Raw genomic sequence first — 27,220 nt, 5'->3', positions numbered from 1 at the left:
ACCGGCTGTAGTTTGTCGTCATCATTCAGAGACACGTAGCAGTGGAGTCCGACACCAAGCAGGAATGGAGCTGGATCTGGCCAGATCTGGGATATGAATCCCAAGGTTGAGACAGGGAAACAAATAGAATAATATTAGCATAGATGCCATTAAATTTATTGCAGAGTTATAGATCATGATAGATGTTATTAATGCAGTTAACCATGGTGTTACTACAGTAATATGGTGGTAATAGTGTAACAATGGTTAATTTGGTGGCAACTCTAAATTTATAACAAAATACCATAGTGAAACTGGTTACTCTAGTAAAACCAAGGTCATTTTTTCTAAGGTAAGGTTAAGGTTAGGTTTAGGGGTAGAGGTTAATATAGTTTTGTAAAGGGGTTATAGGGGAAGGAGGAGGCGAGAACCGGCTTGACAACATAAATAATAGTTTAATAATAAAATTTAAACAAAAACACACAAACATAAACACATGCAGGGCTGCTGCCCATAGTTCTCTCTCTCTCTCTCTCTCTCTCTCTCTGGTGGCATGGCTGTTTATATGCCGCTCTCTCCATGCTCACTGCAATTAGAGACAGGTGTTACACATAATCTAGCTCAGGTGCAAGCGCCCTTACCGCTTTCTCTCTCTCCGGACGAACGCTTGACCACGCCCCCGCTGCCACAAGTGTGTATGTGGGACTCTAAATAAACACAATAAACACACTGCAGTTATGCCCATATACTGTATGCTAGTATTTCAATATGGGTGCAAATAATATCTGACACAGTTTGCAACAGGGTTAGGTCACTCAACGTTTCTCTCACTTATATGTTTGATTGTGTTTTGCATTAGGGATGTAAGCGGTTTGATTTCTGGTTGTCAGTTAACGGTTAATAACCAGTTGATATTGACACTTATTCTGTTTACATCCCTAGTTTGACTGTAGAAACACATAGTATTCTTAGATCAGCACTGTTTTTCATGATAAATAAATAATGAATCACTGAAGTTGAAGTGTGTAATTTCTGCACCATTAGAGTCAGCAAACAGTACTGCATAAAAAATAAATACAGAGTTTCCAAACACTGTTCTCTATTGTTCGTCAGACAGATAGTTCTGCCACAAACACATTATTGAGTCAAATCAAACGGACTCCAGTTCTGTCTGATGATGCAGAAATTACACACAGCGACATTAAAGAAAACATGTGTTAGTATTGATGACTGTGTAAAGATCTGTTTGAGCTTCGAGGTGCGTTCAGTAGTTTTTATTCATGTCACGCTGGATGTTAACATATGCTGGTCATTCAGCATAACGCAACAGTCCGCAACACAATCATTTATTTGAATTTAATACAAGCATTGTTTTAATGAGGAATACATTTCTGAGTGCAGTTCTGAACTCATTACAGAAGAAGAAACAGAAAAATGAGGAATATGAACTCATGAGAAATCAAGTGTTGTGATGATGTCATGTCAGCCTCCACTGTGATCTCCTTTAATCTGTTTCCTGATTGGATCAGCAGTCAGCAATAATCACATTAGTACTTTGCTGTATATATAAAATGTCATCAAATAAACTAATGATTATAGAAAAAGATTCTTCATTTGATGCGCTAGATCTTTCTAGATAATGCATCTGAGAATAGAAATACAGAAGAGAAATGCATCTGTATTTTATATGAGTAAACATTAGAAACTGATCTCATCAGTATTTTACAGAAATACATTTTTTATTGTGAACAGTGCTTGAGTAAACTCAAGTATTTCAGAAACTCAGTCAAAGTTCCTCTTGTGAAGGGAAACAGACCTCTGCTGTGATGTTTACCATGTTTACCATGTTAAGACTGTTATGTGACATGTGCGTCATGTTTTACTGTATGTCAGGCCCCATTGAGTCACATCCAATTACCCACAATCCCCCTCTTGAGGCATGCAGTGTGACTTCCTGCAGGTCAATCCAGCATCTAAAGCTCTAAACCAGATTAAACCGGCGCTCTCTCATGTCCAGTTCTGCAGAGAACCTTCTAGATGAGAAACAGGGAACTTTGTTCAGGTCAGAATATAATGAATGTGCATTAACGGAGACACTGAAGATTTCTGTTTCTAAACATCATCAGACACAATTACTACACAAGTGAAAAACTGCTGAAATTCACAAAATCTTCTGATTCTGACAGATGAAGTTTCAACACATTAAAGGAATATTCCGGGTTCAGTACAAGTTAAGTTCAATCGACAGCATTTGTGAAATAATATTGATTACCACAAAAACTAATTTCGACCTGTCCCTCCTTTTCTTAAAAAAACAAAAGCACAAATCTGTGTTCCAGTGAGACACTTACAATGGAAGTCAATGGGGCCAATATTTGGAGGGTTTAAAGGCAGAAATGTGAAGCTTATAATTTTATAAAAGCACTTACATTAATTCTTCCGTTAAAACTCTGTGTTATATGAGCTGTGAAGTTGCTTAAATAATAATTTTTATTGTGGTTTTAGAGTATACAGTGTTACATCGTCATGGCAACAAAGTTGCAAAATTACTTTACACATTAAGTGATTTTATCACAGTAAAATCATGTTTACACGCATATTGTTTGTGTCTTGTGTCTATACTTTTGAAACGTGCGTTTTGGCCCCATTAGCCGCATTTCCACTCTCAGGCCAAATGAGGGCATGCTAGTGCGTGCCAGGACCAGATGCGTTCCCACTGTCACTTCCGAGGCTTCATTGTGCCTTCTCTGGGCTTATTCGGAGCCAATGGCATTTGGTTTGATTACCCTTGGGCCAAAGAAGGCCAACTTGGATTGAGGCGGGGCCAATGTCAGAGGCGGAGTTTAGCGAGAGACTCATGCTGCATTTCATTCAAGTCAGATGTTGGATATTCCTACTTAAATTCTCCGATCTCTGACCATAAAGGAATTCCATTGCCAGATGCTCGGAAAATGACATTTAAACAACCAAAACTGCAATGCTGCCATTAGCTTAACAGGGGTTTGACAGAACTAAACTTGCAAAAACTTGCAATTAATCTTGTCACAGAACTTGCAAAAATGATGTCAGACACTGTAATATGCTCTGGCCCCCTCCCTGCTCATCGTGGTGATGAGGTTTATAGTAGATTAGTGTCACTGAATGACTGGATCTCTGAGTGGTGTCTGGAGAATAGCATAGGATTTATAGACAAGTAGAAGAGTTTTTGGGGTAGACCTGACTTACTAAAGAGAGATGGACTCCATCCCTCCAGAGAAGGTGCCACACTCCTCTCTAGTAATTTGGCTCATAGTCTTAATAATGATAGTATTTGACTAACTGGGGCCCAGGTCAGGAAGCAGACAAACTGGCTAATCCGAACGTCTGCTAGCTGCCTTGAGATGTCACACAGGTCACATAAAATACAACACATAGATACTGTATCACCTAGATATCATATAGAGACTGTGTCTGTTCCCCAAACTACCAAACACAAAACCCTCATTAAGTCATTTAGAAATGTTTTTATTGATGTCAAACTTGAAAAAAAAAAAAAAACTGAAGATAAACATCATATAAAGGTAGTGCAACTAAACATTAGATCGCTTCCAAAGCACCAATTGTAAATGAAATTATTACAGATTATACTTTGATGCACTCTGTTTGACTGAAACCTGCATTAAAACAGGAATATATTATTTTAAATGAGTCTACTCAGAATCAGAATTTCAGTCAGGATTTAGGCCCCATCACAGTACAGAGACTGCACTTATCAGCGTTACTAATGACTTGCTCTTATCATCTGATCGTGGCTGCATTTCTCTTCTAGTGCTTTTAGATCTTAGTGCTGCCTTCGACATGATAGATCATGACATTCTCTTGAACAGGCTGGAGAATTATGTCGGCCTTTGTGAACTTGCTTTAGCATGGTTTAGGTCATATTTATCAGACTGCTACCACTTTGTCCATGTAAATGAGGAACTGTCAGATCAAACAAAAGTATGGAGTGCCATAGGGATCAGTTTTAGGGCCTCTGCTTTTCTCCTTTTATATTCTTCCCATGGGAGATATAATCAGGAACCATGGAATTAGTTTTCATTTTTGTGCCGATGATACCCAACTTCATATTTCTTCGAAACCCGACCAAAATTCACAATTTTCCAAATGAACAGTTAATAAATTATATCAAAGTGTGGATGACTAGAAATTTCCTTCTACTCAATTCCTTTTTTTAAATTTTTTTTATAATTTATTAATAATTTTGCACAGCACATATTTTAGCATGACGTCACGTGACCCACTCATCTTTCTTTGAAAAAGCAAAACACAGTATCACACTTGTACTGATAATTACTGAAAATGAGTATCATCTATGTCTAAACCAACAATGCTTTTTTTAATTAAAATTTTTTTTTTATCCCCTTTTCTCTCAATTTGGAATGCACAATTCCCACTACTTAGTAGGTCCTCGTGGTGGCGCGGTTACTCACCTCAATCCTGGTGGTGGAGGATGAATCTCAGTTGCCTCCGCTTCTGAGACCGTCAATCCGTGCATCTTATCACGTGTGCATGACACCGCGGAGACTCACAGCATGTGGAGGCTCATGCTACTCTCCACGATCCACAAACAACTTACCACACGCCCCATTGAGAGCGAGAACCACTAATCACGACCACGAGGAGTTTACCCCATGTGACTCTACCCTAGCAACAGGACCAATTTGGTTGCTTAGGAGACCTGGTTGGAGTCACTCAGCACAACTTGGATTCAAACTCGTGACTCCAGGGGCGATAGTCAGTGTCAATACTTGCTGAGATACCCAGGCCCCCCCCAACAATGCTTTTTTACATGTTGTGTATTTCAGCAAAACTGACAGATGACAATGAAGAGAAGTACAGTAAGATGTACTCGACAGTACTGTAAACACAACAGGGGGCTAGGAATTTCATGTCCCTGTTAAAGCTCAGAGATTGTTTCCATTCAGATCTCAGGGCAGATTAACATAGATTATTAAAACAGATTATGAGGCGTGTTGTCAGACATTCAGCGATCACAAACATGCATTATATAACACCCATCAGGAGATCTGTAGTTGACTGTGTTGTGTCTGTTTGTGTGAAATGATTTCACATGTTCATATAATCTTGTCTTGAGTGTGATGAATCTTGTCTCTTTCTTCATTAAATAAAACCTGGAGGGACCTCAATCTCTTTGAGGTGGCAGGCGTGATTTACCAGCCCCAAATAGGGCCAAACATGACGAGAGGCTCGTCCAGTCCAAGGAACAGGTGTTTCAAGTGGGTCTCACCCAAGAACAGCTCCTCGGCCGCATCGAGGAAAACCATGGCATCCCTCAGTATAGGCCGACCACCCTGGGAACAGTTCAAAAGCTTGGTATTAGAGGCTGTGCTTCAGGAGACCGAATCATGCCGGATGATGTTGGGTGGAGAAACAGCCCCATGAAGAAAGGGTTCAAAATCTGGCAGGATTTTTCTGTCAGATATAGGGTTATGTTAAGATTAGGGTCAGGATTCTGCCTCTAAAGAGAGAAATGAACCAGACTGAAGGCAGGATCTTGACAGTAATGGGTCGACTGGCACATTTAAAGAAACTGATATTAATGTGAAATGTCCAGTAAATCTAAACTGAATAAAGTAAATATTTTGGTGTGTTTAAGTTTAGCACACATCCATGGCTAGATGTGCATTAAACGATTTGAATTGACCTCCGCTTCACGTTGGATGGTTCTTCACCTTTGTTGTGCATTTAAATCGTTAAACGCACATTTAGCTATGGATTATCCCTAACATATATGTATTTGTGTTAGAAATGTTTGTGACTACGATTGTAATGAAACACAATGGAACTGTAAGTGCGTTCATGTCTGTTTTGTATAAACTGACTCCAGACACGTCGAGTGTTGTGACATCACAGGACACGTCTGATCAGATCAATGTCTCAGTATTAACTCCACCTGATCCTTCGAAGTGCACGAAGACAATATTTCTCACAATCTAATAGAAGACAGTAAAAGAGCGCTATTTGACATGTGGAGAAAGATGGGAAAGTTTTACTGCGTAGAATAACAAGAACACGTTTTACTGTGTGTGTTCAGTGAGATTCTGCATCTTCTCACATGTTCAGGAAATGAGATCCTTGAGATTAAATACACACACACACACACACACACACACACACAAAATGAACTGTAAAGAGTCTTAAATCAATTAGTGTTTCCTTAACGGGATGCCGACAGCTGATTGGTGGAGCTACACTTCAGTGAGACTTTAAAAGAGCGAGAGAGAGAGACAGACTCATTCTATAGACAGACAGAGAGAGAGACACGCCGCTCACACAAAGACACACAGGTAAACATGCATTTATCTTCAAAACATTTCATTGTTTCACTCATTTACAATCAAATAGTGTTTTATTTTATTACACTGTTTATTATTGAACTGATATCTAGTTATGGGGCTCCCCTAGTGTTTCATTAAAACTAGAATATTAGAAACATAAAACTATGTTCTGTTCTGTTGAGGTCTACTCTAGTTTATGGGTTAGTTCAGTTTATTATGTTGTTGTTGTTTTGTTTATTATTTTATTTTGGTTTCTATTCCACATTGTTCTTATGGTGTAAACTGTTGCTTAAAAAATCAGGAAAATGTTTATTATATTAAGATCAGATCGTAATTTATGAAAGTATAAAGATGTTCTGAACTTGAATTTACATGCTGCTAACAAGGTCAGAGATTCACCATCACAAAACAGAGAGAGAAAGAGATAAGAGATAAGAGATAAGAGAGAGACATATGAAGACAAGATAAGACAGAGAGAGAGAGAGAGAGAGACAGACAGATAAGAGAGAGAGAGAGAGACATATGAAGACAAGATAAGACAGAGAGAGAGAGAGAGAGAGAGAGACAGACAGATAAGAGAGAGAGAGAGACATATGAAGACAAGATAAGACAGAGAGAGAGAGAGAGAGTGACAGACAGATGAGAGAGACAGATGAAGACAAGATAAGACAGAGAGAGAGAGAGAGAGAGAGCGACAGACAGATGAGAGAGAGACAGATGAAGACAAGACACAGAGAGAGAGAGCGACAGACAGATGAGAGAGAGACATATGAAGACAGATAAGACAGATAGAGAGAGAGAGACATATGAAGACAAAATAAGACAGAGAGAGAGAGAGAGTGACAGACAGATGAGAGAGAAACATGAAGACAGACAGATGAGAGAGAGACATATGAAGACAGATAAGACAGAGAGAGAGAGAGAGAGACGGACAGATAAGAGAGAGACAGAGACATATGAAGACAAGATAAGACAGAGAGAGAGAGAGAGAGAGAGAGAGACGGACAGATAAGAGAGAGAGAGAGACATATGAAGACAAGATAAGACAGAGAGAGAGAGAGAGCGACAGACAGATGAGAGAGAGACAGATGAAGACAGATAAGACAGATAGAGAGAGAGAGAGAGAGACATATGAAGACAAGACAGAGAGAGAGAGAGTAACAGACAGATGAGAGAGAAACATGAAGACAGACAGATAAGAGAGAGACATATAGAGACAGATAAGACACAGAGATAGAGAGAGAGAGACATATAGAGACAAACAGATGAGAGAGAGAGACATATGAAGACTGATAAAACACAGAGAGAGAAACAGACAGATGAGAGAGAGACATATGAAGACAGACAGATAAGAGAGAGACATATAGACTGGATATTATCCTGTTTTTTACACAGTTACTCAGCAAATAAATCAATAAATGGAGATAAAATATTGTTTTGCATATGAATGGTGTTATTCTGAGAGGTGAAAGCGAGTGAGGCGTGATACAGCTGTATAGTAAATCATGATTACACACACGTTATATTGATCTGATCTATGATCATGACACAACAATCAAACAACAGAATAAAAGAGCACTGAGGAAATCTCTGGATTGTGTTAATTCCAGTGAGTGACAGTTTAATCTGATAATCTGAGATTACCATGAGTCTCTCAGATGAGCTAATAATAAGCATCACGTGTCTTCTTCTGTGTGTGTGTGTTTGTTTCAGGGAAACGCAGACATGAACGCTGCTCCTCCCGCAGGAAGTGCTCTGGCCACGCCCGCCGGCACTGCAGGACCAACCACGCCCAAGAAGGGACCGCCCAAATTCAAACAAAGACAGACACGCACATTCAAGAGCAAAGCACCCAAACCTGGACAGAAAGGGTACACACTCACACACACACACACAGACACACTATATTAGTGCATGTGAACGTGTCCGTCACTGAGTGTGTTTGTTTGTCTCGTGTTCAGGTTCGGTGATGATATTCCTGGTATGGAAGGTCTCGGCACAGGTGAGTTCAATTACTAAATTAACCCACAATGCTTTGACTTCATCACAATTAACATGTATGATAATACAATCTGATGTATAACTATATAGCTGTGCGTTCATGTTCTACCACACACACACATATGTTCCAGCACACTAACACACATTCTGTTTGTTGGTCATGTGACAGACATCACTGTGGTTTGCCCTTGGGAGGCGTTTGGTGATATGGAGCTCAGCGATCTGGCCAAATACGGCATTATCTAAACTCCACCTCCTGGATGTCACCGCCTTCGACTCTGCCCTTTCTTCCCATGACCCCGCCCCTTGTACTTGATGTTGTCGTGTGGTTATGATGATGTTTAATGGTAAAGGATTATACAAACACATGGACATTGTCATTATTAATATGATTGTTATTTTTTATTATTATTATATAATAATATTTCATATTTTGTATCTTTTGTGATAAGACGACAACAAATATTTCCACTTCCTCTCCCAATCCACATCCCAGCTGTCAATCAATTTACTGAAACCTAGTCATAAAGATGAAGAGACGCCCCCTAGCCGTGACTCCACCCCTAACTGTGACCTGTTATAGAAGGTGTTTCTTGTACTAATGACATCACTTCCCATGTCTTACACATCTCGTAGAGTTCGTTCCAGAAACACATTTATATTATTAAATGTGCAAACTGTAATTACTGGAGTAGAAATGTAATTAAAGTTTATATTTTCAGTAACTCTGTTGACTTTATTGTACAGGAATATAAACAAATATCTCAAGAGAATGATAAATATGATTAAACACATGAGACATTAAAACAATCTGCAGCAGAACTCATGAAATCACACTTCAGGATGCAAAATATTAATGAACGTCACACACAACAACACGCATAAAAAAACAAACAGTTTAAAAAAAATAGAAAGGCAATAATATCCATTCATGTGAAGAATCATGATGAAATGATTCATCAGAATGAGTGTTTGAGTCATTGTGTTGAATGTGTGTGTGTGTGTGTGTGAGAGAGAGAGAGAGAGTGAGAGAGAGAGATTTGTGATTAATGCTTTGGCAATATTGTATGTAAACACAATCAAATAAGTACTTTAAAACTGAAATTGAATTGAGAGAGAGAGTTTGCTCTGTAGCCTCTGGCTGTTACACACACACACACACACACACACAGTAAATGGAAAATCAGGAAGAGTTGAAACAAATCCATTGACTCCATCAGTCACTCCCCCATTACACCTGAAAGACAGACAGACAGACAGACAGACAGGCAGGCAGGCAGGCAGGCAGGCAGGCGGCAGTGAGCTGATGGTGTTCGTCTCGTTGAGCTGCAGGTGAGAAACTTTTATCTAAAAATTTCTTACAGATAACACAAACAAATCATTAAATTATTTTATGGAATTCAGTTAATAACAACATCAGAAGGTCACAGTATTAATAAACTTGTTTTACAGATGTCATGTTTGCATTGTGTGTGTGTTGTGTTAGACACCAAATTACAAACTGATCTCAAAACCCTCTTCATTAAATAATCTGCTGCTCAAGAAAATCAAGTATTTCCTTCAATCAGATGACACATTTTATCATGTACATTTTAAATCAGTTTGAGTCATTAAGAGTTGAAGCCTCTTTTAATTCAGATCTGTCAAACACAGCCATCAGATTATTAATCAGAAAACAGAAAATATTAGAATAAATTACTAGTACCTGCTGCAAGAAGAGGATGTGAAAATGTGTAAAAGTTCTAAATAGGACAGTATGAAGCAGGAAAGACATTTGTTAAACTCAGTGAGATAACATCAACGATAAACGTTTCACAACTGCACTTTTGTCCTGGAGAGGAAATATCCTTCAACTATCAGAAGAATAAATCTCTCTCTCACGCGCGCGCACATGATATCCAGTTTCAGTTTAGTGTGGTTCATATGATACAAACTGAACATTTGCATTGCCAAAGCAAAATAAGTAACAGTGAGTAAACAAAGGTAGTACTACTAAAAGTTGCATGAAATAATTGTATAATATTTTATTTCAATATTGTGAGATAAAACTCATGCCAGTGTGAGATAATTATGCCAATATAATTTTTTTAGTCCCAGGCCAAAATAATGTAACCTGGGGGGTCCTCTGGTGTTTCATCAAAACTAGAATATTAGGAACATAAAACTAGATTTTTTTCTATTTCAAATGTTTGCGGTGACACAACGCGACATTGTCCATTATCTGATGCAGTTTTCATAAACAATCCAAATTAGATTTTTTTTTTCTAAAGGAACTTACGGTGACTGAGTGACACTGACAGAGTGAATCCTCATTTTCATCTCACAATAATGGTAAAATAAAATTCTTCTTTGATATATGATTGTTGGTTCTCGAAAATTGCTAACATTCAATCATCTTTTATCTTAGACCTAAACCCCAAACATCCTCCACCCGACACAAACACGCACTACAATGGTCACTTACAATTATAAAATTATTATTATTATTATTTTTTTTAAACCTAAAAATATATACTTTAAAAAAACAAGAATGCACATACATATCAAACAAAAAATTAGAAATCCCTCTCCACTGACCCTCCCGAGGACCCTCCAAAAAAGCGAAATATCCACCACACTTCTAAAAATTGCCTCCTCAAGTGCTTCCACCCCGCCCATCTCCCCGCACCACTCCCGAAACGAGGGTGCCCCAGCTGTCTTCCACCCCCTAAGAATAATTTGTCTGCCAACCATAACTCTGGCTAGGACACACATTTTTAAGATGCTATCCCCAAAATTAATGACCGCCCCATCACCTAAGATGCAGAGTCTGGGGCAAAATGAAAATTGTGTGTCCAATACACCACACATAAATCTCTGAACCCTTGTATCTTAACACATCCCCAAAAAACATGGGTTGTGGCCCCGTCTTCTCAACTGCATTGCCAGCAGGTGGGTGTGTCTTTAAGACCAAGTCTATACAATCTAGAAGGTGTCCAATATAATCGATGCAAAATCTTAAACTGCATCAGATGCACCCTTGTATCTCTAGATGTAGACTTGACGTTTTTTAGAATCCTAGCCCACACTCCCTCCCCCAATACCAAGTTTAAATCTTTCTTAATAGAAGTTGAAGCTCTGTCCCCCAGACTCTGAATTAACAGGGAGTAATACACTGATGACTCATGACCTTTTCCAAAAGCAGTAATCACCACTTCTAGAGTATCTGCTGCTTTAGGGGGGTGTATGCTACTCTCAAAAATAGTACAGAGCAGGTTAGGTCAGGTTAGCTGTAAATACCTAAAGAACTGAGATCTGGGAATCCTGAAATGTTGGACCATATTTTCAAACAATCTCAACACTCCACTCTCATTTAGGTCACCAAGTGTATTAACCTCCCTCTCAATCCACTGTGACCAGCAGACAGGGGACTTATTAATCGTTAATATTGGGTTTAGACATATGCTCAAGGCAACATTTAAATATATGTCCAAATTAAACACTCTGGACACTTTTGTCCATACCGCATGCATACCGAGATAACGGGGTGTGACTTAACTTCTCCGGTTAGTTATTAGAAAGGCATTGCAATGGCAAAATAGGGGCAAGAACTTCCTGTTCAATACCAAACCAGGGAGGGGCTCTTTCAGGTGGAAGCGACCATTGAGCCAAATGTCTGAGACCGAATGCATAATAATAAAAAATGTTTTTGGGTAGGCCTAGCCCTCCTTTGTCAACCAGCCTATGTAACTTATTGAAATGTAATCTGGGATGTTTACCAGATGTTATTCCAAATGAAGGACTTCGCTATGCTATCAAATTGCTTGAAATAAGAGAGGGGACATCTATAGGGAGAGACTGTAGCAGGTAGTTGAATTTTGGAATACAATTCATTTTAATAACATTAACCTTCCCAATTATAGATAAATGTTATGAAGCCCACCTGTCTACATCGCTCGAAAACCTTTTAATTAAAGGGTCAAAATGAACTCTAACTAAATCAAACAAATTTGCTGGGAATAAAATGCCCAAATATTTAATGCCCTGTTTGGGCCACTGGAAAGCTCCTGGCTGAAAAGCCGTTACTGGGCAGTACGCTGTCGGAGCCAAAGCTTCAGATTTAGACCAACTGACTCTGTATCCTGAGAACTTAGAAAAGGAGTTAATAATTCTGTGGAGGCAAGGCATAGATCTAATGGGGTCGAAGACGAATAATAAAATATCATCTGCATAAAGCAAAAGCTTATGCGCCATACCTCCCACCACCACCCCTGGAAAATCATCCTCCTTTCTTATCGCGGCTGCTAATGGTTCCAGGGCAAGACAGAACAATAATGGGGAAAGAGGGCAACCCTGCCGGATGCCCCTGTCCAGAGTCAAATAATCTGAAATTAGTCCATTTGTTTGTACCACCGCTACCATGTGTCTATAAATTAACTTAATCCATCCAATAAAAGTCTTCCCAAACCTGTATATTTCCAAAATCTTAAAAAGATAATCCCATTCTACTATAACAAACGCCTTTTCAGCGTCAAGTGAGATGGCAGCGACCGGAGTCTGATCATTCGCTACTGACCATATGATATTAATTAGACGCCTGATGTTATCAGAAGAGCTGCAGCCCCGAATAAACCCCACCTGATCTATATGAATAAGAGATGTCATAACTTTTCTTAATCGGTTAGCGAAAATTTTTGACAATATTTTAACGTCTAGCTGGATCAGGGAAATTGGACAGTAACTCTTACACTCACTTGGATCTTTGTCCTTTTAAGAATCAGACTGATCCAGGCTTGTGTCATGGTTGGCGGAAGCTTTCCATTCTTTAATGATTCTGTATAAACTTCTAACAAATGTGGAGCCAGTTCTGTAGCATAAGATCTTAAAAACTCAGCGGCAAAGCCATCTGGCCCCAGAGCCTTGGCTATAGGCAAGGTCTTGATTACCTCGCCAAGCTCCTCCAAGTTTATCTCAGAATCAAGAGAATTTTTTTGCTCATTCGTCAGTTTAGGAAGATCTAATGGTTCCACAAAGTTTCTAACATCTTCATCGGTGGATGAAGATGTGGAACAATAAAGATCAAGATAGAATTCTTTAAAAGCATTATTAATATCAATGGCTGAGGTAAATATTTCACCACCAGCAGAGAGGGAATGGTAGAAAAAGACTCTCTCTGCTTTATATATCTAGCCAAAGTTTCCCTGCTTTGTCCCCCGACTCAAAGTATGACTGTCTTGCCCTGAATAGCCAAAACTCCACCATCTGTGACAAAATAGTGTTATATCTGTATTTCAGTCGGGTCAATTCTCTGAGGCCATCAGATGACATTTGGTGCTTCAGCTCTGCCTCGGCATTTTTAATATTCCCTTCCAGCTCCACGAGTTCTCGTGCTTTGGATTTTTTGATGAATGAGGCATACTGTATGATCCGGCCTCTAAGAATTGCCTTAAGTGCCTCCCAAGCCACACCCACAGAGGATACTGAGGACCAGTTGGTCTCCATATAAACACTGATTTCAGCCTTTAACATTTGTTGGAAATCAGGATTTTGCAAAAAGGGATACATTAAAGCGCCAACTATATGATTTATTTTTCTCCGTGTGTGGTAACACCTCTAAACTCACCAGGGTGTGATCAGAGACTAAGATGTTTCCAATTAAGCAATCAACAACAGATGAAATGAGGGACTTAGATATCAAGAAAAAATCTATTCTAGAATAAATCTTATGGACTGATGAAAAAAATATAAAGTCCCTCCCAGATGGGTTTAAGAGTCTCCAAATATCTGTAAGACCAAGATTTTTATGCATCCTGTGAAGCATCAATGTTTCTCTAGGGGGCTTGCACACTTTTGCTTCACTATGATCAAGGACCGAGTCCATCAAAAGATTAAAATCTCCTCCTAATATTATATCATGAGGGGTGCCAGCGGCTTGCAACATCCCTTCAAGATCTATAAAAAAAGCCCTGATCATCAGCGTTAGGTGCGTAAATATTAGCCAAAATCAACCTTTGCCCCTGAATTTCTGCTAAAACAATAATGACTCTTCCTAATTTATCTTTAATCTGTTTGAGACATTTAAATTGTAGATGTTTACTTATCAATGTAATGACTCCCCTGCTCTTACTTGAGCCAGCACTAAAGAAAACATGTCCACCCCATATCTTCCTAAATTTTTCAGGTTCCTGCTGGGAAAGATGCATTTCTTAAAGAAACACTATATCGAATTTCTTAGAAATATAAAAAAAGAAATAACCTTCCTTCTTTTTATGGGGTGCCTCAACCCATTCACATTCCACGTGAAGAGAAATAATCCACTCATATTAACATTTGAACTTTTGGCATATCAGAAAATATAGATTGTGTGTCAAAAATAAAATTATAAAGACCGCATTGCAACATTAGTGCAACAGTCCAACCCCAAACTTGTCCCGAACCAAACAAACAGAAAAAAGAAAAACATGTGCAATAACCCCATGTACGACAGTGCCAACTGGCGTCTATCCCTCTAAACTCAAAAAGTCCATGTATGCCTACGAGAGTCCCTGCGACAATTTTGCCATCAGATTGCTCAAGTCCGGTGCTTCTATACAAATTCTGCGAAACAGAATGACATAACAGAAAATAATCTATAAAACAAACTCCAGCCAATAGGCAGAATAAACACAAAGAATGTGAAGATTCATTCACAAAACTGTATCGAAGGTGTGTTCCTCCACAAAACAAACTCCAGCCACTAGCGGAACCCTCAGACAGTCAAACGAATCTTCAGTGAGCTGTCTGTTCATGAGATGACTTAATCCTTCCAATGTCCTACAAAAAATACTCCACAAAACAAACTCCAGCCAACAGGAGGCACAGGCACAAAGAAGGCCAGACTGATCTACAACTGTCCCGAAGGAGTGTTACTCCACAAAAAAAACTCCAGCCGCTGGTGGAACTAGCACAAAAAGAAACAAAAATGGTGCCCAGCTTCCTCAGACAGTCAAGTGTATGTACAGCAAGACAAGCTCCCTTGGAGGCCATATATATATATATATATATATATATATCTCCATGAAAGACAATGCTTGCTATGGGCATGTAAATATTTTGCGGCCATCCTTAGTATCTATTCTCAGTTTGGCCGGGAACATCATTGCAAAAGCGATCTTCCATTGATATAAGAGTTTCTTGCATTCCTTTAATCGATCACGTTTATCTCTTGTTGAATTCGCAAAGTCTGAGAACAAGAAAATGCTGTGATTCTTCCAAGAAAGCTTTCCTTTACTCCTTGCCTCACGTAACACGAAATCTTTATCGGATGATCTCAGAAACTTTGGCCAGAATTGATGGGGGCCTGTCTCCCTCAGTGGATCTGCAAGCCGGGACCCTGTGAGCTCGCTCAATTTCCATCTTATGGCCAGTTATGTCAAGCAGACTCGGGAAGAGCTCATTTAGGAATTTTACCATATCTCGGCCCTCCTCATGCTCAGGAATTCCAACAATTCGGACGTTGTTTCGCCAATTACAATTCTCCAAATCCTCCAGTTTTTCCCAAATGCATTCCAAGCTAATTCCATTTCCGATGACTCCAGATAATCGATCCGTCTCTTGACATCCCCAGTTCTTGTAACCAACTCAGAGAATTTCATTTCCATCACAGTAATCAATCGACGTAGTACAGCAAGATCCTCTAAGTCAGCAACAACTTTCGTCAGCATCACAGTCATGCTCGCCAGTTGGCGTTGAATTTCTCCCGCTGCACCGTCCAAACCGAGTCCCTGGCCTGCGGGCCTGTCTAAGGTATCAGCTTGAGCACATAAGTGTCTTTTAATATCTCCAGAGCCCAAGGATTTTGAATTCTTTGACATGTTGACTTCAAAGAACAGATATATAGCAGGGTGTATCGAATCTCACCGGTTTATGACATAAAAATAATTAAAAGCTAGCAAAGTGTGCAGAGCTTGCTGTTTGCACGTTCGCTCATCGCATGGCATCACGTGACTCTCCCAACACTAGAGGTTAATTAATATGTATTGTATGCAGTTAATAACCACGTACAGTAGTTTTGCCAGTATTTATATAACACTACATGTTAGCTCACTATAAAACAGTTCAAAAGTTATTAAATGGATGTTATGTGGAGAAATACCTTTGTTCATTTATTATGCTGCACCCATGACGAGCACCCCTGCCTCAATATCTACCTCAGTATGCAGTCCATGATGACAAACAATAACAGAAAAACACAATAAGGCATATGGTAATGAGAAGAGCTGAGCTACGTCTTATTTATAGCTCTTCCATACACTATGCATCCCAGCCTCGGAGGCCACTATTTAAATTCTAAAAATGTCTCTATATTTAGATTACCATCTTACTTTTGTCTTACAACTCAATAAAATATCAAAATGACTCCTTTTAATCAACCTATCGAATTATTGTTAATTTTTGGTAGGGATTCCTGTAGTGATGAGTCATGCATGCATCTCACATCATCATTTAGTTCAAACAGAGTAGACAGACTTGTGCTTTTATGGCTAAAAGTCAGTGTAAGGTCCTGAAGTTAGTCTAACCTCAAGAGCACAAACTCAATTCGAACACTACCTGAGACCATGTGACCCGATTGGTACCATCAGATTTTAAGCCCAAACTTGACCCAAAACTGAAATTGCTCTCTCTTTCGCTTAATTTCTTCTCCTAGCAAGTAAATTTGTTGCAGTAGCTGTATTTTATGTAAACATCATAGTTTACATTTGTAACAAGACATGACATCTCCTCAGCACACCAGAGTAGACAGAAAAAAACATAGACTTTCTGTTTATCAAATGCTGAAACTTTAGTGATTGAGGAACAATTTGGAATCATGTGTAAGAGTGTAACAGTCACATGAAGTCTTCTTTGACACCTAGACTTCTTCTGAAGGTTGAATCTTTGTGACACCTGCACTAAAAACAAGATAGCACATGAAACAGAAGTCTTGAGATGCATTTATAAATATTGAAGTTCTTTTTAACTTGACACAGTGTCTAAAACTGTGGCAGTCCTGTGCATGTTTACATAGAAAAACAATTTCAAAAAAGTGCAGACACATGCGTGTGCACGAAACAAGTAAAAAATTATAAATTAAAAAAATGTAGCATATATTATATAAAATATTTATAATAATAATCTGTTTAGTTTAATTAAATTTTTTCCCCCAATAATTACATACCCACCCGAACCCAGCTTGTCAGGTCCTGTTGGGCTCAGGTTCAGTTGCAGACCTCATACACATTCATATTGCAGCACGTTTCTATGTGATAATAGTTCTGTGAGATTAAAAAAAAAAAAATGTAACTGAATGTTGAGCCCCTCTGTGTTTCCTGTAGATCACTCTGTGGATGATTGAAAGATTGCAAAAGATACAATTATTTTCATCATCACTCTTCCTCCTCAGATCATCATCAGGATAAATTTCTGTCAAACTGCATCTGGAGCTGCCAATCAAATCTGCCACCAAAGACGGCCACTTCCGGCCAACAAATGTCCATGGAGTTCCTAGTCAGAGTCGAGAGGTCAAACGGATCGCGTCCTGCAGGCTGTGGATCAGCTCTGGATCAGCTGTACTGGCAGCTCTGCGACATTTGGGGCATCGTGGTGCAGGCAGCAGCGGCGTTGGGCTTTGTGAGCTGCATTGCACTAGCATCGCTTCTGCTTCTGTGGCTGGTGTGCGCATCCTGTCGGTGTGGGCGACCAGTCAGCACGACAGCGGTGGCAGCACTGCTGCTGTTCTTGCTGGGTACAGCCGGCATGTTTGCTCTTCCTTTCTCGTTTGTCATCTCGCTGTCACCACAAACGTGCCCTGTGCGGGTGTTTCTGTTTGGGATGTTGTTCTGCATTGTGTTCGGCGCTCTGCTTGCTCGTGGTCTCGTCCTAATGGATGTGGGGCTGGTGCGCGGTTGGAGAGAGGCAGGCGTGACTGTGACACTCGTGCTGGTGCAGGTGATCATCTCCGTGGAGTGGCTCCTGGTTGTGTTGATCCGGGACGAGAGAACATGTGAGTTTTCACAAGCAGAATTTGTCATGCTGCAGATTTACGTGATGGTGCTATTAGCTGCTGCGCTGGTGACAGCGCTGCGCTTCCTCTGCAATGCATACATCACCTACAGCTACAGCTACACGGGCCGACAGATGCATCGACACACCAAACTGCAGGCGGCACTGCTTGTCCTGACGCTGCTGCTGAGCGTGTGTGTTTGGATCGTGTGGATTACACTGCTCATATATGGGAACCGTGCGATGGGCCACAGCCCTGACTGGGACGACCCCGTGATTAGCATCGCACTAACTGCTAATGGCTGGGTGCTGCTGCTGGGGCATGGTTTCTCTCAGGTCCACTTTATGTGCCAATGTGAAGCACGTATGAAAGATCCGCCGTTGCACTTCACAGGGTGGACAAGCCCTGGAAAAACACCAGCAGCGGTCACAGAAGAAACAAAAACAGGAAGAGACAACAGTGGCTTCCAGATGGATACGGATGAGAGGAGAGGTAACATAGACAAAGACACACTGAAAAAAAGGAATTAAAAGGAAAAAGGAAATAAAAGAAAGGAATGCTTTTCTTCCATTTAAAGCTGAAGTATGTCATTTCTGTGCCACAGTGTGGAATTGCAAAAATAAACATTGTTTTCAAACAGGTTTCTTAACACGCCCCTCATCTTCTATTGATCAAACAAACAGATAGTCCCGCCCCCCAACTCATGCCACTGGTTGAGTCAATTTTGTTGTGTCTGGCTGGATAGGTTAGGTCATTTTTATAGCACCACAGAGACACAGTGTTACAGTTTTCCTAACTTACGAATTACTTACAGTTCTCTCTGCATGTTAAGAGTATTTTAACACAGAAAATGTTACACACTTCAGCTTTAAATCTAATACATCCCTTCTGACAGGAAGCTGGCTTACATTATGTGCATCAAATAATTTCTGCATGCTAAGAAATGTTATTTAAGGGGGTTTTCAAAGCCGGCTCATTTGGGACATTTGCTTCATCAGCTTGTCATTGTAATTTATCATCAAAACATGGATTTAGCCTTTTTTTTTTTTTTTCTCCCAATTTGGAATGCCCAATTCCCAATGTGCTTTTAAGTCCTTGTGGTTGTGAAGTGATTCACCTCAATCTGGGTGGTGGAGGATGAATCCCAGTTGCCTCCACATCTGAGACCATCAACCCATGCATCTTCTCACATGGCTTGTTGAGTGTGTTGCCATGGAGACATAGTGTGTGGAGGCTTCATGACATCCACTGTGGCAACCACGCTCAACTCACCAAGCACCCACTGAGAATGAACCACATTATAGCAACCACAAGGAGTTTATCCCATGTGACTCTTCCCTCCCTAGCAACTGGGCCAATTTGGTTGCTTAGGAGACCTGGCTGGAGTCACTCAGCATGCCCTGGGATTTGAACTTGCAAGCTAGTGAACTCCAGGGGTGGTAGCCAGTATATTTTACCACTGAGCTACCCAGGCCCCCAGTTGGATTTAGCCTTCTTTTAAATAGTGGAAACCTTTTTGGCGACTATTTTAGGTATAATTGTATATTTAATAAAGGTGTTATTTAATTATTCTTAAAGTAATTTTAGTACAATAGCTTTTCTGATTGTAGCAAAACCTCTGATTCACAAGTTCGCATTTTTATAAAATCCTTGAATACGATGAAGTTCGACAGATTTGCTAGCTGCCGAAGAGAGCTGGTGACTCGGCTCGAGCACTAAGGCCCCCTGAACTACCTAACAAGTGAAGTTAGTGATGAATGGTTAAAATGAGACAGGAGGGATGCAGGAAGAGCAGTCTTCATTTAGAGCTCCACTTGTAAAGTGTAAACTGTACCATGTGGCTGCGTTTTGCATAACTGCAATTTAAACAACACTCGAAATGTTGTACCAATTACTGTATGTCTACTGTATATCACCCACCCTTCTGAGCTAAACACCGAAACAGCCCTTACAAAAAGTCTAGAGTTGCCGCAAACTTGCTACAAACTTGCAAGTTCATCACTCGTTAATTTTCACATGCAAATGAGCTTTGTGGCAAACTCTTCATTGTCACCAAAGGTTTGCTGCAGGTTCACCATTACCACTGAAGAGCTGCAAACTTCTGGGGAACATTTGTGGCGAATAACAAGCTCTTTTGCAAGTGAAAATAATGAGTAGTGAATTTGCAGAAAGTTTGCAGCAAAGTTGGGCAATTTTGTAAGGTAGCGCACAAACATTCTGAGCAATAAGGGGACTGTTTGCTCACATGTGACTTTTATTAACACAGCTTTGGTTTGTTTTAAATGTTCCCTTTTGAAAGCACACCTAACCATGAAGAAAATGCAACATTGCAAGAACTTTAGCCCCTGTTTCGGAGCAAATCAAATGAGCTACAGGTCTGAAAACACCCTATGACGGTCTGAGATACTGAAAAATAATAAACAATCATACAGTGTCTCAACAAGCTCAGGGAACCATTTACAATTAAGTAACTTTAATACGGTTGTTTTTCCATGCTATCCATGTCTGTGTACAGTAGTTGTGAGAGAAAACACAGGTTATGTCACAGGTTAAAGGTCACATTTTTGTGTTGCAGGTAAAGACGTGGAGTCCCCTGGAATCATCATGACAGTGAGTTCTGATCATCCAATCACAATCTTTCAGCAGTGGATGGGTGATGATGTCACTGTCATGTGATCAGTCTGTCGTGTGTTTAAATGTTTCAGGAGATCAGCACTGAGAAAGATTACAGCATCCCACGACCAACAACCACCAACATCAACAAACCATACGACGAATACTACATACACAGAGTTTGACACATTCAGTTCTGCTCTATAACTTTAGCAAACAAATCATGAAACCCTAACATACAGTTTACCAATTTGTCTCATCATCCTTTAGTGCCCACAAGTGTGTCTTGCATTTTATGCCACCAAAATAAAAGCTGTGGAAATGTTGTGAAAATACCTGACAAGTTTTCTTCAAGGATATTTCCAGGTTAAGTCATGCTTATTTGTATAGTTCTTTTCACAACATTGTTTCATTGAAAAACTTAATTCGAAATTATGCTTCAAAAATTGTTTGTTGAGCCCCAGTGAGCAGACAAAGGCAACTTTAGCAAGGAACACAAACTCCACAAGATGTTAGTTAATGGAGAAAAAATAACCTCGGGGGAAACCAGGCTCACCGGGGGAGCCAGTTCAGTAATGCGTTCAGTGCCAGCAGAATGTGAAAATACTGTCTATACAGTCACCTGCTGCTATTGGGCGCACTGCCACTGGCATGTTGCATGTCATGTTCTGTCAGCTACACAGAATAAAATGTGGCAATGTGTTTTGCTGTCCCCTTTTGCATGTCGCGGCACCATTTCAAGGCCCCCTTCATCATATCGTGGCCCACTTTGGCATATCACGGCCCCATATCGTGGCAGGCCCACCGGGATAAATCCCGGTTCTCCCAATAGCCAGTCCATCTCTCTCTCCAAGTGTATCTGTGTGTGTATATTTGGAAAGAGGGGGTGTGTCTAATTCAAAGTTCCATTTGCACATGCAGCAACTTTATCACTTAATGTTGCTAGTCTCTGTCCTGTGAAGTCTCTAGTGCACGTTTCTACTGCTGTGGCTCTAATGTTATTGGCGGACCACATGTCTGGCCATGTCTGATCACAGATGAGGCATATTGCTGGTAAAACTAAGATATCATTTGTATAAGATCAGTGTACAAATAAAAATCATTCAGACTGCACACAATTTCTTTTCCATGCATAATTTTTTATATCTATGTATGTTGCCACAGACAAATAATTTTGAACAGTGAAATCACTCACATCAACTAAAACTTCTCTGTCTTGTCTGCACTTGAGAGATGGATGACGTGAGCTCCACTGACTCAGTCTTCACTCCTATTAGTTGTTTTTTTCTCCCCTTTTCTCCCCAATTTGGAATGGCCAATTCCCAATGCTCTCTACTTCCTTCTGGTGGTGAGTTACTTGCCTCAATCCAGGTGGCGGAGGACAGACCTCAGTTGCCTCCATTTCTGAGACAGTCAGCCCGTGTCTCTTATCACATGGCTTGCTGAGCATGTTACCACAGAGACTTAGTGTGTGTGGAGGCTCATGCTATTCACTTTGGTGTCTACACACAACTCACCAATCACCCCACCGAGAGCGAGAACCCCCATATTGCGACTAAGAGGAAGGTAACTCAATGTGACTCTACCCACCCTAGCAACCTTAAGTTAAACTTTTCTCAACTTTCTGAAGTCTCTGGACATGCCCACATCTAGTTGCCAGAGGACACTCTCGCTCGTGTCGCCGGAAGTCACTAGCTCTCATTGAAAATAAATTAGATCATGTCACTTTGTCGCTGGAAGCCACTGCATGTGTGAACAGGGCTCAAGTCAAATGGAAGGTGAGAGAGCATTTACCTATTATGCCACCAGCAGCTGGAACCAGCTTCCAGAAGAGGTCAGATGTGCTCCAACAGTAGCCACATTCAAGTCCAGACTGAAAACACATCTGCTTAGCTGTGCATTTATACTTACTGATTGAACTGTATCATTTTATTCCTGCACTATTTTTATTTATTTATTTATTTTAATAATCTTTCAATAGATTTTTTTTTATTTTATTACTTTTCTCATTTCTTGTTCTTAATTGGTTTTACATTTTCTTTATGTAAAGCACTTTGAATTATCATTGTGTATGAAATATGCTATATAAATAAACTTGCCTTGCCTAAAGTAAAATGTTACTATTTTTATAATTGTGTCCGTTCTTTTGTTGTGATCCCAGAATTGAGATTGATCCTTGGAGTCAAAGTACGTGTTCACCTTGGGAATTTCAACTTTGGGGCCAAAAACAATGACCTCTGTCTTGTCTTTGTTTAACTGAAGGAAGTTTCGACACATCCAACTGTTAATTTTGTCAATGCACAGGTACAGAGAGTCTATGGGACTGTAGTCATTTGGTGATAGGACTAGGTAGATCTGGGTATTGTCTGCATAGCTATGGTACGCAATTTTGTTCTTTTTCATAATTTGGCCTAGTGGGAGTATATACAGGTTGAACAGGAGCTGTGCAAGAATTGAGCCTTGTGGGACTCCACACGTCATGGATGTTCACTCAGATTCATAGTTACCTGTGTTCACATACTATCCCTTCTAGATGCCTATGATCACATAATATCCCTTCTAGATATGACCTGAACAAGCTGAGGAACATCCCAGAGATCCTTACCCAGTTTTCCAGTCTGTCTATGAGAATGTTGTGGTCAACAGTGTCAAAAGCAGCACTGAGATCTAGTAATATCAGCACTAATATTTTTCCTGAATCAGTGTTTAGCCGAATATCATTAAGTATCTTTATAAGCACCGTCTCTGTTCTGTGATGCAGTCAGAAACCAGACTGGAAATTGTCCAAGTAGCCATTCGAGATTAAGAATTTTTTCAGCTGATTGAAAACAAATTTTTTAATGATTTTGCCTATTAAACATCTGTAGTTTTTTAAAATGGAGTTATCAAGATTGTTCTTTTTTAGAAGGGGCTTAACAACTGTAGTTTTCAGGGACTTTAGTACCTGAAAAGAGTGAGGCATTGACTATTTCTAACAGATCTTTTTCTAAACAGTTAAACACATTTTTTAGTGTCTAATTTCTTAAGTTTTTGTGGTGGGCAACCAAATTGGCCCGGTTGCTAGGGAGGGTAGAGTCACATGGGGTAACCTCCTCGTGGTCATGATTAGTGGTTCTCGCTCTCAATGGGGTGTGTGGTAAGTTGTGCGTGGAACACGGAGAGTAGCATGAGCCTCCACATGCTGTGAGTCTCCGCGGTGTCATGCACAGTCAATCCGCACATCTTATCACATGGCTCATGTGATAAGATGCGTGGATTGACTGTCTCAGAAGTGGAGGCAACTCAGACTTGTCCTCCGCCACCCGGATTGAGGTGAGTAACCACGCCACCACGACGACCTACTAAGTAGTGGGAATTGGACATTCTAAATTGGGGAGAAAAGGGGATAACAATATTTTTTTTTAAATTTGAGAAGAAAGTCTGCCTAGCTGTGCCTAGTTCCACACTGAAAGTATGAAGGTTGTCTTTGTAGATGTTATGATGGACTTCAAGTTATTTTCCCCACCATTTTCATTCTGCTTTCCTGCATTACCTTTTCATGCTTTGTAATGCTGTTGTGTTTCTCCAAGGTGCTTTATGCCTGCCAGTGATCGTCCTGACCTTTACAGGAGCTATACCATCAACAGCATTTTTAAATTTTGAGTTAAAGTCATCGAAGAGAACATCAACACAGGCTGCAGATATACTTGGTGTCATAGATATAACCTTCATAAATTGTACACTAGTATTCTCATTTATGTACCTCTTTTTGACAGAGACAGATCTAACTTCAGTGGCAGGAGAAATCAATATCAAAGGAAATACAGAAATGGTCAGGTAGCACTACATCCATAATTAGAATGGATGAAATGATCAGGCCCTTACTAATGAGCAGATCAAGAGTGTGTCCACGATTGTGTGTGGGTCCATCTACATGCTGAGTCAGATCAAAAGTGTTTAAAACTGCTATGAGTTCTTTTGCAGTGTTGTGTTCAGGATTATCTATATGAATGTTGAAATCCCCTGCAATAATAAAACAGTCAAGTTCAAAGGAAGTTGCTAATAACAGTTCTATAAAATCATAAACAAAGGCTGGAGAGTATTTTGGAGGCCAATAAATTATTATAAATAGAATGCGTGGAGCACCTTTTAGTACAATACTTAGGTCAGGTAATCACCAAGTGACACTTGCTTGCATTGAAAGACATCTCTAAATAAATCACAGCTAATCCTCCACCTCTGCTAACAGCTCTGAAGACACTCATGAAAGTTTGGAGGGACTGATTCATTGAGGACTGTTGCACTGCAACTGTTTTCTAACCAAGTTTCATTTAGAAACATAAAATCCAGGTTGTTTGTGGTGATGAGTTCATTGACTAAAAATGACTTGTTCTTTAGTGAGTGGATGTTTAAAAGTGCTTACTTGACAGTATTTGTTTTTGGCCCCACAGCAATCTCGGACTGACATCTAATTGGCAACAGATAGATAGGTTTGCCATACATCTTGAGAAGGCCTTAGTCTTTCTATCACTTAACATTACAGATATAGAAAAAGCTACAGGCACATCGGGTTCCTGCTTGTTTTGTAAACATTTGTGAATGTTGCTGTTACCGTAGCGAGGACCCGACACATTACTTTCACCAGTTATTTTGGTACCTGTACTGCTGGTTAATCTGGGCTCCATTTATCCTGTCAGGGAACATTAGATTCACAGGACTCACCGGCTGTAGGCATTGGGGATCCATGGAGATGCTCTCCTGTGTATTCCTTCAGGGGTGGCAGAACCACAAGTAACTTTGTTTCAAGAACTGCAATCTTTTGTAGAAGTCTGTGGCAGTTTGAGCAGCAAGTGGAGTTTTAGCCAAAAGGAGGCATTTTCTTTCTCGTCTGTCTGTGTGAAGACAGTTGTATTGTCCTGTTTCAAGAATGTAAACTGCTGGTAGTAGGAGGCCGGTAGACCGCTTTGACAGAAAATCCACTTTTTGTAGTAATATTTCAGTCCCAAAAGTCTCTGGTTTTAATGTGGGTGCCAAATTAGGACATCTGAACACTGTGCTGAATTGCTGTTATGAAAATAAGAGGTTAAACAGCAAAATAAAGGTAGCAAAGCACGGAGCTGTACGCAAAAGCATCCAAACAGCAGCAAAGCAGGAAGCATGTCTTGTGGAGAGGAAGTGAAATTTATATGACCAGTTATTTCTTTAAGCATATGGAGAGAGTCAGGTTCAAACTCACTCCATTTAACAGACAGGTTTGAAAACTCAGATGGATCATGAACGGGGTGAGATCTGAAGAATAATCTTATCAACAAAAAATCAACAAAAGCTTTCACAGAGCACAGTTGAAGTCTCTGGAAATACATTAACAGGGGGATTAATGACAGTTAATAGTGGAAATTGTTTTTTTAGGTCTGTGAGTTTTTAGTGGTAACATCAGAGAGGTATTTAGTCTTTGCGGCTTTAACCGCTTTCTGGAAGGTAGACAGTGGGTTCCTCAGGATCTCATAAGACACCTGTAGTTTGTCTTTTTTCCATTTGTGCTCTGCTCTTCTACAGATTTGTCTAAGTGAGCGGATAGTGTCATTAAACCAAGGCTCCAGTTAAGGTTTAGGATGCTTGACTCTTAGTGGAGCAATTGAGTCTAAGATATTAGAAATTATTAGAACAATTATCGCAGGAGTGAGAAGAAAGCATAAAGGACCAACGGGTCGGGGTGCATGGTTTAACCGTTTGGTCAGAGACAGAGGTAGTAAACATCACGGGGCTATGGTCAGAGAAATACACATCACAAATTGAAATCTCACTGACAGAAAGGCCATGTGATAAATTCAGATCTAAAGACTGAATGTGTGGGCCCTTTCACCCACTGGACAAAATCAAAAGAGTCAATATTGTTTGAGAACTCCTTGGTTAGAGAATTGGAGGCAAAACAGACATGTATGTTAAAATCCCCCATAATTAAAATGCTGTCGTAATACACCACCGCCAACACCACTGGGCTAACAAAGTCCATTTGGAACAGTTGTACTTCAAAGCTCCGTATGTATCAAATATCATTATGTAGAGTGTGGCAGTGCAATATAGTCAAGTAAATTTTATTTGTATAGCAAATTTTTACAACACGCATTGTTTCAAAGCAGCTTTACAGAAAATTATGCATTAACAGAAAATGAAACTGTAATATCTATAAAGTCTTAGAGTCATCATTGTGTAGTTTGATTAAATATGATTGTGAATTGTGTATAAAATTAAGTAATTAAATAATAATTGTATTTATAACCCCAGTGAGCAAGCTGAAGGCAAGGAACAC

General features: G+C 39.9%; 2 protein-coding genes and 1 long non-coding RNA gene across 4 annotated transcripts; 2 read left to right on the top strand and 1 right to left on the bottom strand.

Annotated features, from left to right (window-relative positions):
- Positions 1-25,742, bottom strand: LOC127450070 (uncharacterized). Its single transcript, XR_007898905.1, has 3 exons — positions 25,633-25,742; positions 621-686; positions 1-86 (listed from the first exon to the last, which is right to left on the bottom strand). It is a non-coding gene; the product is annotated as an uncharacterized LOC127450070 (long non-coding RNA).
- Positions 6,272-9,043, top strand: LOC127450069 (retinal cone rhodopsin-sensitive cGMP 3',5'-cyclic phosphodiesterase subunit gamma-like). The gene is made up of 4 exons (XM_051713798.1): positions 6,272-6,326; positions 8,031-8,188; positions 8,279-8,319; positions 8,488-9,043. Exons 2-4 carry the CDS (start codon positions 8,043-8,045, stop codon positions 8,562-8,564), a joined length of 264 nt encoding a protein of 87 aa, XP_051569758.1. The 5' UTR covers positions 6,272-6,326; positions 8,031-8,042; the 3' UTR covers positions 8,565-9,043.
- LOC127450063 (G-protein coupled receptor family C group 5 member B-like) lies at positions 9,590-23,030 on the top strand. Of its 2 annotated transcripts, none has more exons than XM_051713788.1 (4): positions 9,590-9,650; positions 17,719-18,810; positions 20,894-20,928; positions 21,024-23,030. In XM_051713788.1, the coding sequence occupies exons 2-4, from the start codon at positions 17,805-17,807 to the stop codon at positions 21,114-21,116; spliced, it is 1,134 nt and encodes a 377-aa protein (XP_051569748.1). In that variant the 5' UTR covers positions 9,590-9,650; positions 17,719-17,804; the 3' UTR covers positions 21,117-23,030. The 2 variants fall into 2 exon arrangements, with proteins under 2 accessions (XP_051569748.1, XP_051569749.1); XM_051713789.1 differs by having other exon boundaries at positions 9,600-9,650; positions 17,651-18,810.
- Positions 25,743-27,220: the final 1,478 nt, after the last annotated feature.

The sequence above is a fragment of the Myxocyprinus asiaticus genome, chromosome 13, assembly GCF_019703515.2.
Source record: "Myxocyprinus asiaticus isolate MX2 ecotype Aquarium Trade chromosome 13, UBuf_Myxa_2, whole genome shotgun sequence".
Classification (NCBI taxonomy): Eukaryota; Metazoa; Chordata; class Actinopteri; order Cypriniformes; family Catostomidae; genus Myxocyprinus; species Myxocyprinus asiaticus.
This window is presented reverse-complemented; position numbering and strand designations above follow the sequence as displayed.